The following is a 15,358-nucleotide window of genomic DNA, read 5'->3' as shown; positions in this document are numbered from 1 at the left end:
ATAAAAATCAGTGCAATTAATAAACAAGCAGCCTAAATGCCTATAAAATTCATAACTTGCGTTTTGAAGAGTGCTATTATAAAGTCTGAAAGCAAAATCCAAACATATAATTATAACGGTTTACATTTAATCTTTTAAAGGTCTTTTAAAAGCTGTAAGATATATTATAAATTGCCAGTTAAATTCCCGCTCTAAACTGTTTTCTCAAAAATAACAATTCCTCATATTGATCTTTTTCCCAATTTCATAAGTGGGGTAAATAAGAAATAAGCACCTAGATGTGGTCAACACATTAACTGCCCTATGAGTTCTTAACTATTTTTCAAGTTTTTATACTATTTTTTTTTAAATGATGCATGTTTTAGGATCGTTTTGCTTTCAAAGTTTTTATTCTATTTTTGTAATAAAATACCATGGCTCCAAGGAAAAATTTTCTTTCTTTCTTTTTTTTTTTTTTTTTTTGTGGCAGTCAGTGTGTTAAATTAGTTTTCATTTGAGCAGTGTTTTTTTGTTTTTGTTGTTTGTTTGTTTTGGGAAAAGGGATTCTAAATATAGTCTAAAACTTTCCAGAAAGTCATATTGTACAGCATTTTATATACACATAAATACCAATTTACAGGAAATAAACAAATTAAGCTACGTTTTTCATAATGTAAAAAATAAAAATACAAAATACAACAAATGTGATTACAAGTTGAGCCAGCTGAAAAAAATGCTTGCTGTTCTGCTCCAATGGCAAAGATTGTAACTTGAAGCGTATCATGTATGTTCATTCCAGATGCTTAATTTATCTTTGACCTTAGCCTACCCACAGTCTTAAGTAGAAAAAAATGTCCTGTTAAAGCTAATGTTGTACAAGTAGTTGAGTTTATTAGGAACATTTGCAGTAGAGAAGAAAGATTTCGGGAAGGCGTGATAGCAGACTTCAAATATTTTGAAGTGTAATTACAGGGAACGATCAAAATTCTTTTCCCAGAAGACATCAGGACTTTCTGATAAGAGCTGTGCAAAAATTAAAAGGTCTGCTTCTTCAGTGAAAACTCCCAGTCCTGCCTTGTCAGGGCTTTTTTGGTGAGGACTTCTGAGTTGGCAGGGGAGACTGATAGCGGATGGTTAGGCCTCAAAGAGCTCTAAAGTTTCTTGATGGAAATTATTTTGTTGAGATTGAGTTCCTAACATGAATGCGTAGGCAGTTTGCTTTATCTTGTGTTTCTGCCTGTAAAGCAGTATTTGATTTTGCTGTTATACCTCTTGTAGGTAGATGGGCTTAGCCCTCCAGGAATACATCGAAGTAATTTTTCTGATCTAAGTACTCTCCCATGAAAACAAGCAGGCGGCTGAGAGGAGCCTTGGTAGTGCCCTGCTCCTAGTAAGTCCTCCTCCAACTGCTGGCGGAAGTAGACTAGAGGCAGAGATTTTAACTGGAGGAAAAAAAGTTACCCAATCTAAAATGTTTACCATTCTATAAAGTTCTGATCTTGAGAACGAATGGAAAGTCCTATTTGGCAGTCCTTCACCTCAGAGGGCATGCCAGTGCTTGTCACAGTAAGAAATTCTTACAATCAGATCTGAGGTACAGAAGAAGTAAGAAGCATGACAATTTTGACCTATATTAAACTCATCCATAAGTTAGAAGAGATTTTTAACTCTAAAATCAAGGCCTTTTTATCCTCAGAAGATTAAATTTACTAAAAATGTAGAAATAAAAAGTCTATTAATACTATGGCTGTAAATATATAAGACAAATGAGGTCACATGGTTTATACATTTCAAATTCTTAGGTCCTACAGTAGTTTCAGGAAGACAGTTTAATGTATTGTTCCCTGAGTTCTTGAGGCAATTGGAAAGATAAATTCATGAACTCCAAGACTTAGAGACTGAAAATGCAGATGGTCTGCTCATCCCTCTTCTAGGAGGAGCTGTTTACTCCAAAGTGGTTTGTTCAGTGCTTTCCCTGTAGTTCCAATGCTTTAATAGTGTGGCTTTATCCATTTCTTAGACGCCAAGCTCCCAAATGAAACTTCTAAGGGTGGGAAGAAAAGGCTGTTTAAAGAAAGTAAAGCTTTGACATTAGTTGAGTGCAGTTGAGTAAATCAGTTCGAAATCTATGATACAAAGAGTGGTAATACTGTCACAGGTGTTAGAAAGTAGAGTTCTACAGATGGGCTCTTCTGACCCCAATGATTATTGAGCCCAGCCAGCCTCCTCATCAAATAGAATTATAATCTACCAGTTAATCCAGTCTACCAATTAATTCAAAGAACCAAAATATTACAAACAGAATGACTTATCAGTATTTAAATGTGTGAGAACACCTAAATTCAGTTTTAAAATAAAGTTCATTAATAACCATTCTAATCATATCTCAAATTATCTGGACTTTATACACAGATTTGTGATAGTGATTTAAAAAAACTCACTCAAAACTGGGATATTAAGGTTCTTGAATTGTATTCATATATCCACCATCTTGGTGGCTATTAGAACACTTAAAAAAAATAAAGTTAAATCTTAGGAATAATTTAAACAGTGATATATGTAAATATGTATTTGACTCTCATAAAGGTCTATTTAGAAAAACTAATTACAATGAATGGAGACTCCAATTCTGTTGCTGGCAGTTTTAGGTTAGGCTTAATTTTAAGCCATTAAAGGTTTAAAAAAAAAAAGCATTGAGAGAGCCTACTGAAATGTTCCATCTATTTCAGTAAAGTGCACAAATATGAGTATATCCTTTGGTTTGGCTATGACCTCAAAGGAGGTGTAGAAGTCAGTGGCGCTGGTGTCAGATTCCTGACTATATTACTGAGGCTGGCAATCTTCTCTTCCAAGAGGTAATTTTTCTTCTCTGCTGTTTTCTGTCGCTGTTCAGTCATTTCCAGAGCTTTCAATAACTGTGCGTTTTCAACATACAAATCCTTCACCATTGCATCTGCTTTAGTATTCTTGCAGAGCTAGAAACAGAACCAAAAACATCTTGACTCCATTTCTGTAATTCTTTTAGTTTTGAGTTCTGACATAAGGATAGTTTTATAAAAGCAAATCACTTCTAGCAATCATATTCTTTTATTTTACAATACAGCTTTAACATTAAACTTGGCATCAGGGATATGTGGAACAAATCTACTTTTTCCAAGATATTTCTTTGCAAAAATGTTTGTAGAAGTTACTAATAAAAAGAACAGATTGATATTTGAGGGCTACAAAATGAAAGGTTTTTTTTTCTACTTAAGTTAGATATCATTCCTTTATTCATTCTCTAAAAATATAAAATACTTTTATAACTTCTGAGGTATAAGGTGTGAACTGCTTAACTCCGCTCTTAACAACAGCTGCTTGAACTTTCCATTCATAACTACAGCCTACTGATTATTTTAAAATTTGGCTCATTTATTAGGACAAAGATAGGATTTGGGCAGTTACTTTTCTTGAACTCTTCCATTTTTGTATAGGGCCTTGTCTAAAAGGTATATTCTAATCTTTATGGTTAGAATATATAGTCTAGGTTGGGGTGGTGGGAGAACTTGTTAGCAGCCTTGGGATACATTTACTGTTGCTCCTGTTAATATTTTCCAAGCCCCTTTCCCATATTACACACTTAACTCATTATTTTACACCCAGTTTGAAGCAGGGCATCTAAAAGTATAAAGGTTTAAGGGAACAAAGAACAACTAAAGAGTGGCCAAATAACTTACTAGCATTTCAAAGGGTAATGATAAGGATTATAACACCATAAAGCCCAGATCCTAGGTAACTGGCAGGAGTAATATACTAACTTTTCAGAACCTGTGCTCTACTGAACTGTCCTAGTACAACTTTTCTTTCCTTCCTCCCTCTCTGCCTTTCAGTGGTTCATCATCACCTACAGAATAATTCAAACTCCCTGGCTCCTCCCTCCAGGTCCCCTGCTTCCCTGCTCCTCCCCTCCTGTCCAGTCTCTTCTCCTGCTTCTCCCAGGACAGCATGAACTGGTGATGCCTAAGCGTCTGTGCACATCCACACCCCATGTGTTGTCAGAACTCCATGATGTTCCCACAGCCTCCCCACATTTCTTCACCTGTTCAACTCTTAACTTTCAAGATTTGGTGTCGGAGGCTTCCAGGAAGCTTTCTTTAAATTCCTGGGTTTGATCAAGTATCTCTTCCCTTGTGTTCCCCTCTATTGAAAATGAAAATAGGACAAACCCTATTTATTTTATTTATTTTGGAACCCACCACCTGGCCAAATGCTTGGCACATTGTAGGTGTACTAGACTTTGCATTTCCTACGGGCAGGGACTCTGTTGTTCACTACTGCATTTCTAGTGCCTAGAACAGAACCTGGCACATTCAACGCATGCAACGCATAGTTACAATAGTAACTACAATAGTAACTATGCGTTGTATGCATGAATAAAGGAATGAAAATGAATGAATGTTGAATGCATGTGAATAAAGGAATGAATGCATGAATATAGGACTTTCTTTTCTGTATTAAAATACAGGGCAATGGAAAGTTCCTGTCTACATCTGAATTTAGACCTTCTCTCCAAATAATTATTCTTAGGTTTTATGTATCTAGAGAACTAGGCTGGGCAGTTTCTGCCCCCCACCCCACCAGCTTGTCTCAATCTCAGTTTTCAGAGAAGCTGTAACACTCTCCTGGGGATAGTACTCTCTGCATGCCTCTTGACCCTTTAGTGGATGCACAACTAACTTCCTTTTTTATTTTTAGAGTTTTATTCTGTTGACCCAGGTAGAGTACAGTGGCATCATGGTAGCTCACTGCAACCTCCAACTCCTGGGCTCCAGCAATCCCCTGCCTCAGCCTCCCGAGTAATTGGGACTATAGACATGTGTGGTGATGCCTGCCTAAGTTTTCTACTTTTAGTAGAGATGGAGTCTCACTCTTGCTCAGGCTGGTCTTGAATTCCTGAGCTCAAGTGATCCTCCTGCCTCGGCCTCCCAGAGTGCTTGGATTATAGGCATGAGCTACTGTGCACAGCCCCATCCCCCATCCTTTTTTAAAAGAGACAAGAGTCTTATTGCTCTGTCACTCAGGCTGGAGTGCCGTGGCACAATCATAACTCACTGCAGCCTTGAACTCCTAGGCTTAAGCAATCCTCCTGCCTCAGCCTCTAGAGTAGCTGGGACTGCAGACATCTGCCACCAGGCCCAGCTGATTTTTTCTTTTTCTTTCTTTCTTTCTTTTCTTTTCTTTTCTTTTTTTTTTTGAGATGGAGTCTTGCTATGTTGCCTAGGCTACACAACTAATTTCTAAACAATGAGGCCACATCTGTCATCAGCAGGTGAAATCGATCAGGCTGCTTAGTGGTCCTGGAATTTGGGGTCCAGACTCTAATTCAAAGCACATCCTTTTGGGGTCTGGCTATAACAATAATGTACTTTTCCACGTTGTCATAAGTTATTGGGAACAGGAAAGCTAAAGTTCTATTTATTACCCTCTGTTTGTTTAAATAGGAACATTTCTTGGGCAGAAAAAAATCTATTCAATTTGAGCTGCTGAACCTGATTAGAAATGCTTTATGTCCATATGCATCACTGTTAGCAAATATACATTTTTCAATTGTGGACAAACATATGCCTTAAAAGAGCTTTGGAAAAAATAGCGTACGATACAGAATTCATACTTTTGGGGTGATGTAAGGAGAGCGAATCCTAAGTTCTTTCAGACATAATAGAATTTGCCTTTATTACACAGCACAAGTTCACAAGTCAATGGCAATAAAGGGGTGTAAAACTGCAGTGTGAGGTGGGTGGATAGAGATCACCAGAGAGGCTCACTTGTTCTTTGAGTTGATTCACTTTTTCCTGAAGAAGCCTTTTCACCAGTTTCAGTTTCTGTTCAACTTCGATCATTCGTTCTTCCATGACAGTTACCAGTTGTTCCTGGTCTCCCTGAAAGGAAGTTTTAAATTAAAAAAGTATATTTGAAAATCATGCCACAGTTAGTTTCCCCACAAGATGCTGAGAGACAGGGACAGCAAATGTTTTGCCTTTGTAATAGGAAGGATGAATTTCTGATGAAATGGGAGTTTTGAGCCCTGCATGGGTTGCACGTGTTACAAAAGTAACCCTATCAGAGAATCAAAGATAAAAAAAAAAAAAAAAAAGAATCTTACCTGTGTTACCATTGTCCCCCGAGATAAAGCAAAATTCTTAAAACCCATAATTTAATACCTGTGTGTACTTCTAGTAAACCAGGTACCCGAAGTAAATTAAGATAGTTATCAACCTTTCATCTGTGATTTAGGTCTTTGCAATACTGTGGGCCTCTCAGCAACAAAATAAACACTGAGTTTAGTCAGGGTTGCCTAACGTTTCCAGTCAGCTTGCTGCAATGTGCATGTCTGTTTTTCCTTTGAAATGGATGATTACTCTGAGGGTGTTAGTGTTTGTAGTTAATCAGCCTCTTCTTGCCAGTTATTCTAGTCATCTGTTTTCTCATTTGACTTGTCAATGTGAAGCAAACATCTGGATTGGACGATGGGTTTATCAACAGAGCAGACTGCAAATTAAGAATCTTCTCCCCACAAACAACTGGGTAAAACGATAGGGCATTCTTCCTTTTCTCACACAATGGTGATGGGTTAAGAAGTAAGTGGGTTTTGTAGAGCAGAGAGACCCAGGGAGAGATTAGAGTGCAACTGACTGCCCCATCCTTCCCCTACACTGTCTACGTAAGGAATTTCAGATTTCAAAAGGTGCTTAAAATGTTTAAGCAAAGCTCAGGTGTTAATGGCACTTAAAATAGTCTTTAAAGGCTGGCTTGAAAAAGAACACGCAGAATGTCCAAACATTACTTGAAAACCAACAACTGTTTGGATATTAAATATCATAAAACCAACCCTGTGACTACTTTGAAGATAAAACTTGTAGTAGGCAAAAGTCTAATGCAGAAAATGAGAACATCTAGGTTTTAAAAGGGCTATATTTTAAAAGACAGAATAGCTTTTTAAAGTTTAAACATAAATGAAAAATGTGTGATTTTCAGTTGCCTAAAAAAAAAAAACAAAAAAACCCAAAAACCTTAACAGATAATTCAAAGAACATGGAATACGGCAAAAGAGTGGAAAAAGAGGAAAAACAAAGGCAGTCATATATTTAAATTTTATTTTATTGCTTCATCAAAATTTTCCCTTTTCCTGTCAAAAACTTTTATACATCTTATACAAAACAGTATAAATAACCCTGATTTTCTTCAAATTCCATATATAAAAGTAGGAGTACCTTTTGTTAAAAATAGTTACAACATATGGAATGAGAAAATATATAGAATACATCCTTTCATGAATCTTAAATGCACGTTCTTTAAATGGTATAAATAAAATCATTTGTAACAAGCTGAAATCTGTGAATTTGATTCACAAGATCTGTCATTTCTACATAAATAAGAGACATAATACTGCAAAGGCTTAACAATAAAAATAATAAATAATTTAAAGGAGCACTTGATTCCAACATTTCTCAGGTTATGTCTCTGTTTGTGTGGTGAGGGTGCGTGTGTGGGTGTGTGCATTTGCATGTCTGCCAGGGTAAGAAATGCCATCAATAGCAGCCCAGTTTTCACAGGTGCCCAATCCTTCTGTAGGAATCTGCATGCACTGCTCGCTGCTCCGGTAGCAAGGCCTAGAGAAAGAAGGCAAGTGGTACACTTCACCCTGATGTCAAGATTGTTTTTTGGGGGGGAGTCTAAATTCACACATTTATAATGCAAACAACTTTTTAAAGCACACGCATTAACACTACAGATGCAAGCAAAGCAACACAAAGGCAGAAGAGATCACATCACTCCACACACAGAGACAACATGCAGATTCTAAGAACATTCTGTATTAATTGGTGTCAGCTTGGAGTGCCTGCAGTGGCATTCTAGTGAGAGTAATAAGTAGTCTGTCCTGTCATCTGGCTGTACTATTTTTTGGGGGTACAAAAATCTTAAGGTTTTATCCATCTAACCCAGAAGTAATTGGAATCAAAAGATATTTTTTAACATTGGTGGGTTGGAAAGAGCATCCTTTGAAAAGAGGGTGTATGAGAGAGCAATGAGTAGAATCTTGGGCAGATCGTTTGGTTTAGAAGGTCCAGAAAAAACTGAGGTCAAGGTTTTGTAGTTCAATTATTTTATGAAGAGATGAAGCATCCCTCTAACACCCTACCATCACGATCTTAATTCAAGAATTTATAATTTTAACATGGGGAAGGTGAAGTGGTATGTAGAAATCTTCTACAAACAGATTTTAAAGCACATAAGACAAACTTTTAAAAATTGTTAGAAATAATAGGTGACAGAAGTACTTCATAACAAAGCATAGATATATACTAGGAAGAGAAGAAAACTGTTTTAGCATATAGTTACAGTGCTAATGTGAGTTTTTACAAAGTCATTTTGAGGGGATTAAAAAAAACGTTGGGAAATTCCTTATTAAATATTAACCAAGAGTCAACATATCTAAAAACAGCAGTACATCCAAACCAGAAATACTTCCACAAAGTATTATACTTTGATTCTTTATTCCTAGTTCTGAATTACATAAATGGGCAAGCCCCAAGAGTTAATCGTGCTTGTTTTTTAAAGAAGTTTTTATGAATGAAGCACTAAAGAGAAATAACTATTTGAAAGCTAGGTAACATAAGATTGTATCTGGTAGTCAGCTAAGAGAATGCTAATTCAAACAGAATGGGAAGAACTTCATTTTCTTAAAAATAGTTTTTCCAACTTAAAAACTTGAACTGTTAACTGAAGTCACTGACTACGCATTCTACTTTATTTTTGTGAAAAGTCTCCACTTTTGAATTCCATGGAACTTGGCAGGCTACACCCCTCTATTACAGGAAAACTCAGGATGCTTTGTTAGTAGTGTATACCCTAAACTTACAAAATTCAAGTGTAACATTTTTGGCATGAGGTGGGAACATTAGGCCAATTGAGCACTATGCTTAAGTGATCCTGATACTTCATCGTCTATTACAAACATGCAAAGGAGACTGAGAACACTTAATCACCCAGCTTAGAAGCTGAGAGCTCAAAAGTAGCACTTCAAGAAAAACAAGGCACTGCAGTTCTATGGATTTATAATAAACTATAACTCTTGTACAGAGGATTTAGGTTCTTTGCCCCCACATTTGAATTGGTATAAATTTCAAGTAGGTAAAATCAATTAGGTGAGCTGAGTTTACTATAAGAGGCAAAAAAGAGCTTCATACCTGTGGTGTGTTGCTTTCGGAGGTCCTGTTTTCAAGTTCCTCCTGCAGGTGTTGGTTTATCCTTTCTGCCTGCAGCAGCTGGTGTTGAAGCTGCAGAAACTGCTCCCTGGGCACCATTGGGCAGGCCTGCTGCTGGAGCAGCTGCAGATCCCAAGTGTGAGGGGATGGGCTAAGCATCACAGTGGACCTCAGGTGCTGCATCTGCAGGACAAGAGCAAAGCCCTGGTCAGTCGCGGTGCCTTCAGTCCCAGAGCTTCCCCCGAAGGGGTCAAGCAGAGAGTAACGAAGCCTAGGGATTCATTAAGGGCCTCACATCCACTGACAACTTAGAAACAGACAAGACAGCATATGAACCCGAGAAAGATGTAAATTGGAAGAGCCATTTTGCTTAGGAGATGATATAATTAATGAATAAGCAGGCTTTCTTAAAAGATATAGACTTAAAAAGTAGAACTTCCTCACTCTTGAGTGACTATAAGGCCTTGAAATACATGATATATATAATATATCTGAATTCTATCTCTGTTTTACACTGAAACAATTACCACTCACCTCTTTTAAAAACTGGGATCAGAGTAGGGAAATCAGGTGAGAAAGTGGTTATGCTTTAGGGTTTTGCCACTTGATTTACCATTCATAAGGATTCTTAAAGGTAAATGTTCAATGACTACATATTTTCCAACCCTACGTTAGTAATTTGTTTGAAGAACCTGCTTTACATCTTAAATTATTTTAATCTATCTTAATTGGTCAATGTGTACTTATACCCTTCAATTGAAAATAGCATAAGACAGGCAATTCTGGGGCACAAGGCCATGATATCCTAGAACATCTAGGAATTGGTACACAGAATGGAAAGATTTGTTCAAGACAATGAGGAAATGTTACGTGTATCAACATGCCAATCAAAGTAGAGGTGAGGAAAGTGGAGGGGGGAGTGCACTGTATTCTGGCCAGGGAAGCATGCCACCTCACAGCTCACTTTCAGGGCTCAAGCGAAGGCATGCAGCAAACATGACCAAGTACTAAACTCAACAAGAAGCACCTCCAGGCTTGTGAGATGGGGAAAAAGGACTTCTAAGACTCAACTATAATTAAATGCTTATCATGAAGCTTCAGAGCCACTATCCATTTCCTTACATCTAAATTTCTTGAGGCGGACCACTGCCCATTTTGAAATACTTCTAGTGGTAGATTCAGAAAATCCACCACTTTATTTTTCATGAATCAAGAATATAGAGAATTATGATCCCATGATTCTATGTCAGTGGGATAATTCTCTTCATAAATAATGCTTTAAATATGGAGGAAAATCCTGATGTAACTGTATTATGCAGTTAAAGCAAAATGAAAATGAATACTGGCTCTTACCTTAAGTACTTACTGACAGTCAACAGAAATGATTGCATGAACAGTGAGTGTAATGGGATGTCTCCATGCTATGAAAGTTTATTGAAAGAGAAAGTTCTACCTTCACACACTATCTCAGGCAGAGAACTGCACCCTTCTCTGCTACTTCCAACCACTGAGTTCTAGGTACACGTTAGCCACAGACAGACAAAAACAGAAGAAAATTACAGGAGTTATAAAAAGAGGAAGAAAAGTATAAGTTATAAAAAGAGAAAGAACAGTGCCAAGTAGGTATATTACATATGTGAATCAGAGCATATGAAAGACCAACATTTATATTTTTCTGGTTATAAATTTTACAGACATTAAAATATCTTACAGCTTTAATTCTGCAACTGCATCCTCACCTTGCCACCTTTACCTGTATCCATCCCAATACAATTATTTAGACGATTCCAGGTCCAGTACGGAATGGATCTGACGTTAAATCCCTTGCCACTAGGAGATGTAGAACACATTTTTGTTGTTCAAGTGAACTGTTCGCTATCATAGAGGTATTCAAGCAGACTTGAGAATTGCTAATATAGTTTGTAATTCTTTTTTTTGAATGTTCCAAATGAATTATTAAATATTGCCTCATATAGTTGAAAAAGCCCTGGAGTGAGAGTCAAATTCTAACCCTAATTCTTCCATTTCCTAGCCTTAGTGATTTGCTGTCTTTAATAACATTGCGGTAGAGTATGTGTTGCATTGGAGCAGTGACTTCTAAACCAGTATACAGAGAACATGAGAAACTCCTTCCTTTAAGGTAGTGCATACATCAGATTAGAATCACCTAGAAAGCTTTTCTCAAATTCCCTGATCCCAAAGATTCTGACACAGGAACTTCTCCCTGCCTGCCTACCACCTGTGCCTCAACCAGGTAGGAATCCCTGCCAGAGTAAGGAGGAATGGAACCTATCCCTCAGGTGAGCTGGGCACAAAAGATGGTGTGAAAATCACTGTACATCCTTCAAAGTGGCCTAATCTATAGATATCATAATATAAATAAAAATCCAGTTTGTAAGGGGGCCGTGGTTAATGGTTAACAGTTTCTGTTTGGAGTGTTGAAAAGGTGTTAGAAGTAGTGGTAATGATTGTACAACACTGTGAATGTAATTAATGCCACTGAATTGTACACTTAAAATGGTTAAAATGGCAAATTTTATGGTATGTATATATTTACCAGCTTAAAAAATTAATGTAATATACCAAAAAAGACTGAATTGTACACTTTATTTTTATTTATTTATTTATTTTGAGACAGTCTCACTTTGTTGCCCGGGCTAGAGTGAGTGCCATGGCATCAGCCTAGCTCACAGCAACCTCAAATTCCTGGGCTTAAGCAATCCTACTGCCTCAGCCTCCCGAGTAGCTGGGACTACAGGCATGCACCACCACGCCCGGCTAATTTTTTTCTCTATATATTTTTAGTTGTCCAGATAATTTATTTCTATTTTTAGTAGAGACGGGTCTCGCTCAGGTTGGTCTCGAACTCCTGACCTCGAGCGATCCACCCGCCTTGACCTCCCAGAGAGCTAGGATTACAGGCGTGAGCCACCGCGCCCGGCCTGAATTGTACACTTTAAATGTGTGAACTGTATAGTATGTGAATTATATCTCAACAAAGCTGTTAGACAATCCAATCTGTAGAGTTAATAGTTCAGTCTTATTTCCTAAGGAAAGTTTTTAGTGTATGAGATGTTCTTTTCAGTGTTCAAATGGAAAGTTCAGCTCCAGTGCCAAGAACACTCAATTTCCCTCACCTTTTAGCAAATATTTACTATTAGATCAGGGAAAAAATAATGGGAGGAAGTTGTATACAATGGCTAATAATGGAAAATGGGGCTGGGAGAGCAGGGGGCTTCCAAGGCCAGGGAGAACAGGTGGGGGAAGACTTAGCCTGTTGGCAGAGCCTCTGTCAAGGCTCCAACGGTGATCAAGTATACCCTGTTACTTTTCAATTTGTTGCTAGACATATTGGGCTTAGCTTCAGATATCTTATTCATTAGAGTATGTAATTATTTCATCAGAAAAGCAACTCTACATCTAAGTACAACCCGCAGCTCAAGGTTTTGAATACATTTATTATATGCTGTCAGAAAGAGAAAAAATGGTTTGATTTCACTATTTATAGTTTCACAAATTTTCCCATTGGTGGATAAATCAGAGAATATAAAATTGACAGAAGCCTTGGTAGTTATTTAAATGTAGTGTGACATGTTTGTCCATATTCACATTTAAAAACCAAGCACTGGCCGGGCGTGGTGGCTCACGGCTGTAATCCCAGCACTCTGGGAGGCTGAGGCGGGTGGATCACTCGAGGTCAGGAGTTCAAGAACAGCCTGAGCAAGAGCGAGACCCCGTCTCTACTAAAAATAGAAACAAATTAGCTGGCCAACTAAAATCTATATAGAAAAAATTAGCCGGGTGTGGTGGCGCATGCCTGTAGTCCCAGCTACTCGGGAGGCTGAGGCAGTAGGATCGCTTAAGCCCAGGAGTTTGAGGTTGCTGTGAGCTAGGCTGACGCTACAGCACTCACTCTAGCCAGGGCAAAAAAGTGACACTCTGTCTCAAAAAAAAAAAAAAACTAAAAAAACAAAAAAAAAGCAAGCACTGATTTTTAAAGTTACCTTTGCATGTGTCCAGCTTCATAAAAGAAAATATTTAAATATCTCTATTCCTTCCTATAATTCTGGCTTTAAAAATAATAGCACTTTTTAAGAACAGACATTGTCTACCCTATATAAATTTTATAGTTCACTAAACATTGGATTAATTGACTGATATTTCCATCTAGCCAAAGCAAAGCATCTCAATGAAATTTCACTTATTAGGGAGCATTTGTACATAAATTGTTTTATATCCTATAATTGAACTCAGTATTCACAAGGCAATCTAGCAGACTGGAATGAACATACAAGCTGACAAGTTTTTTTTTTTTTTTTTTTAGACAGGGACTTGCTCTGTTGCTCCTGGGTAGAGTGCACTGGCATCATCATGGCTCACTCATTACAATCTCAAACTCCTAGGCTCAAGCAATCCTCCCACATCAGTCTCCCAAGTAGGAGGAGCTCGGACTACAGGCATATGCCACCAGGTCCAGCTAATTTTTCTACATTTTGTAGAGATGGGGTCTCACTCTGTTGCTCAGGCTGGTCTCCAACTCTTGGCCTCAAGCAATCCTGCCGCCTTGGCCTTCCAAAGTGCGAGGATTACAGGTGTGAGTCACTGCCCAGCCCAAGCTGACCAGTTTCACAAATCTATTTTTATAATTATCAGACCTCTCACAAGGCAGTGCTGAGTTATATGTATATAGTATTGAACAATGGCAGCACTTGAAAATAAAACTTCTAAACACTCATGCTCTCAAATTCCCTGCATGCATTTCCTAATGGAAGAGGTTGTTAGAAAGCAATCATGTCTTTAAACACTGAAATATAAAAGGTATCAGGAAACACAAATACTGTGACAGTAAGAGAACTCTGGGCCCCTTGGCCAGTATCAGACAGAGTCCCTGCCACCTGAATTTGTTGAAGTACAGATCTTTGCATTTTAGGTCAACATTATTCCTTCCTCTGCAAAGCAGTATAGATTTCTATGACAGTGTAATTAAGCAAAAATGCCTGCTAAACTTGGTAAGACAGACCAAAAACTTCAGCTTGGCAATGTACTTGGATTTTCACAACAGGAATTTGATGCCATGTCTAGTCTCTCCCAACAAATGGCTCATTCATGGATTAAAATATTCTTCATAGCTAAGGCCATCTGCTTAAAAACTTACCTCCATGAGCTGCTCATCCAGTTTTACTTGTTTCTTTTTCAGGCCTTCATTTTCCAAATGAATTGTTTCTAATTCTCGTTCAAGGGAATTCATCTGACTGACCTGTTAAAAAACAGAAAATTCCCTTAAGAAAAAAAAAACATGAAAAAACCCAAGTTGCTTTACTTTACTTTGACAAATTTGCACTAGTCAGAAATCTCAACCCTGGGAAGAAAGCCAAAGTTAATTCAGCCATGGAAAACAACAAACAATGCAATTCAGTGCATTGCTTTTATTAAGTAAGGTAGTTTTAATCACCAGTCCTCACACAGAACCGATTCCTTAAGGCAGCAGCTGGCTTTTAAACTTGGATGCCACCTACTAGAAGAAATACATTTTATCTTACAACACAGTCCACACCCCCACATGTACATGTATATGCACAGTCATAAGTACATATCTCTGAAATATTTATCCTTACCGTGCATGTACTGTCATATTTTCTAGCGTATTTTATTAGTAAAAAATGCTGGTTTTCACTAAATCAATTTATGATCCTCTACTATGAATCTGCAGTGGGAAAAACACTACCTTAAGGCAAAGTTAATGGTTTAAAATTGAGAATACATAAAACCCGATTTATACAACTCCTTTCTCTATTTTTTTAGAGACAAGGTTTTGCTCTGTCACCCAGGCTGGACTACAGTGGCATGACAATAGCTCACTGTAGCCTCCAACTCCTGGGCTCAGGCGATTCACCCACCTCAGCCTCCTGTGTACCCAGGGCTACAGGCACACACAATTACAGGCTAATTTATTTTTATTTTTGTAGAGATGGGATCTAGCTATGTTGCCCAGGCTGGTCTTGAACGATTGGTCTCAAGGAATCCTCCTGTCTTAGCCTCCCAAATTTCTGGGATTACAGGTGTGAGCCATAGTGCCCAGCCCATTCTCAATTTTAAAGATGAAATTTGAGGATTTTATAAGTATCCATTTCTGG

General features: G+C 37.8%; 1 protein-coding gene across 10 annotated transcripts in view; it reads right to left on the bottom strand.

Annotated features, from left to right (window-relative positions):
* Positions 1-463: 463 nt before the first annotated feature.
* The window catches only part of NIN (ninein), a 96,707-nt gene continuing 81,812 nt past the window's right edge, over positions 464-15,358 (bottom strand). For 5 of the 10 annotated variants that reach the window (XM_045567430.1, XM_045567443.1, XM_045567480.1 and 2 more), the window contains 4 exons: positions 14,380-14,481; positions 9,207-9,407; positions 5,784-5,897; positions 464-2,954 (listed from right to left, as the gene is read on the bottom strand). In XM_045567430.1, the coding sequence (XP_045423386.1) occupies positions 2,745-2,954; positions 5,784-5,897; positions 9,207-9,407; positions 14,380-14,481 (627 nt within the window). In that variant the 3' untranslated portion in view covers positions 464-2,744. Of the gene's footprint in view, positions 2,955-5,662; positions 5,898-7,098; positions 7,629-9,206; positions 9,408-14,379; positions 14,482-15,358 lie in introns of those variants that run through there. The other 5 variants (XM_045567454.1, XM_045567463.1, XM_045567485.1 and 2 more) reach the window with 2 other exon arrangements.

Source organism: Lemur catta, chromosome 1 (assembly GCF_020740605.2).
Source record: "Lemur catta isolate mLemCat1 chromosome 1, mLemCat1.pri, whole genome shotgun sequence".
NCBI classification, from domain to species: domain Eukaryota; kingdom Metazoa; phylum Chordata; class Mammalia; order Primates; family Lemuridae; genus Lemur; species Lemur catta.
The sequence above is the reverse complement of the archived record's forward strand: the minus strand, read 5'-3'. Positions and strand labels throughout refer to the sequence as shown.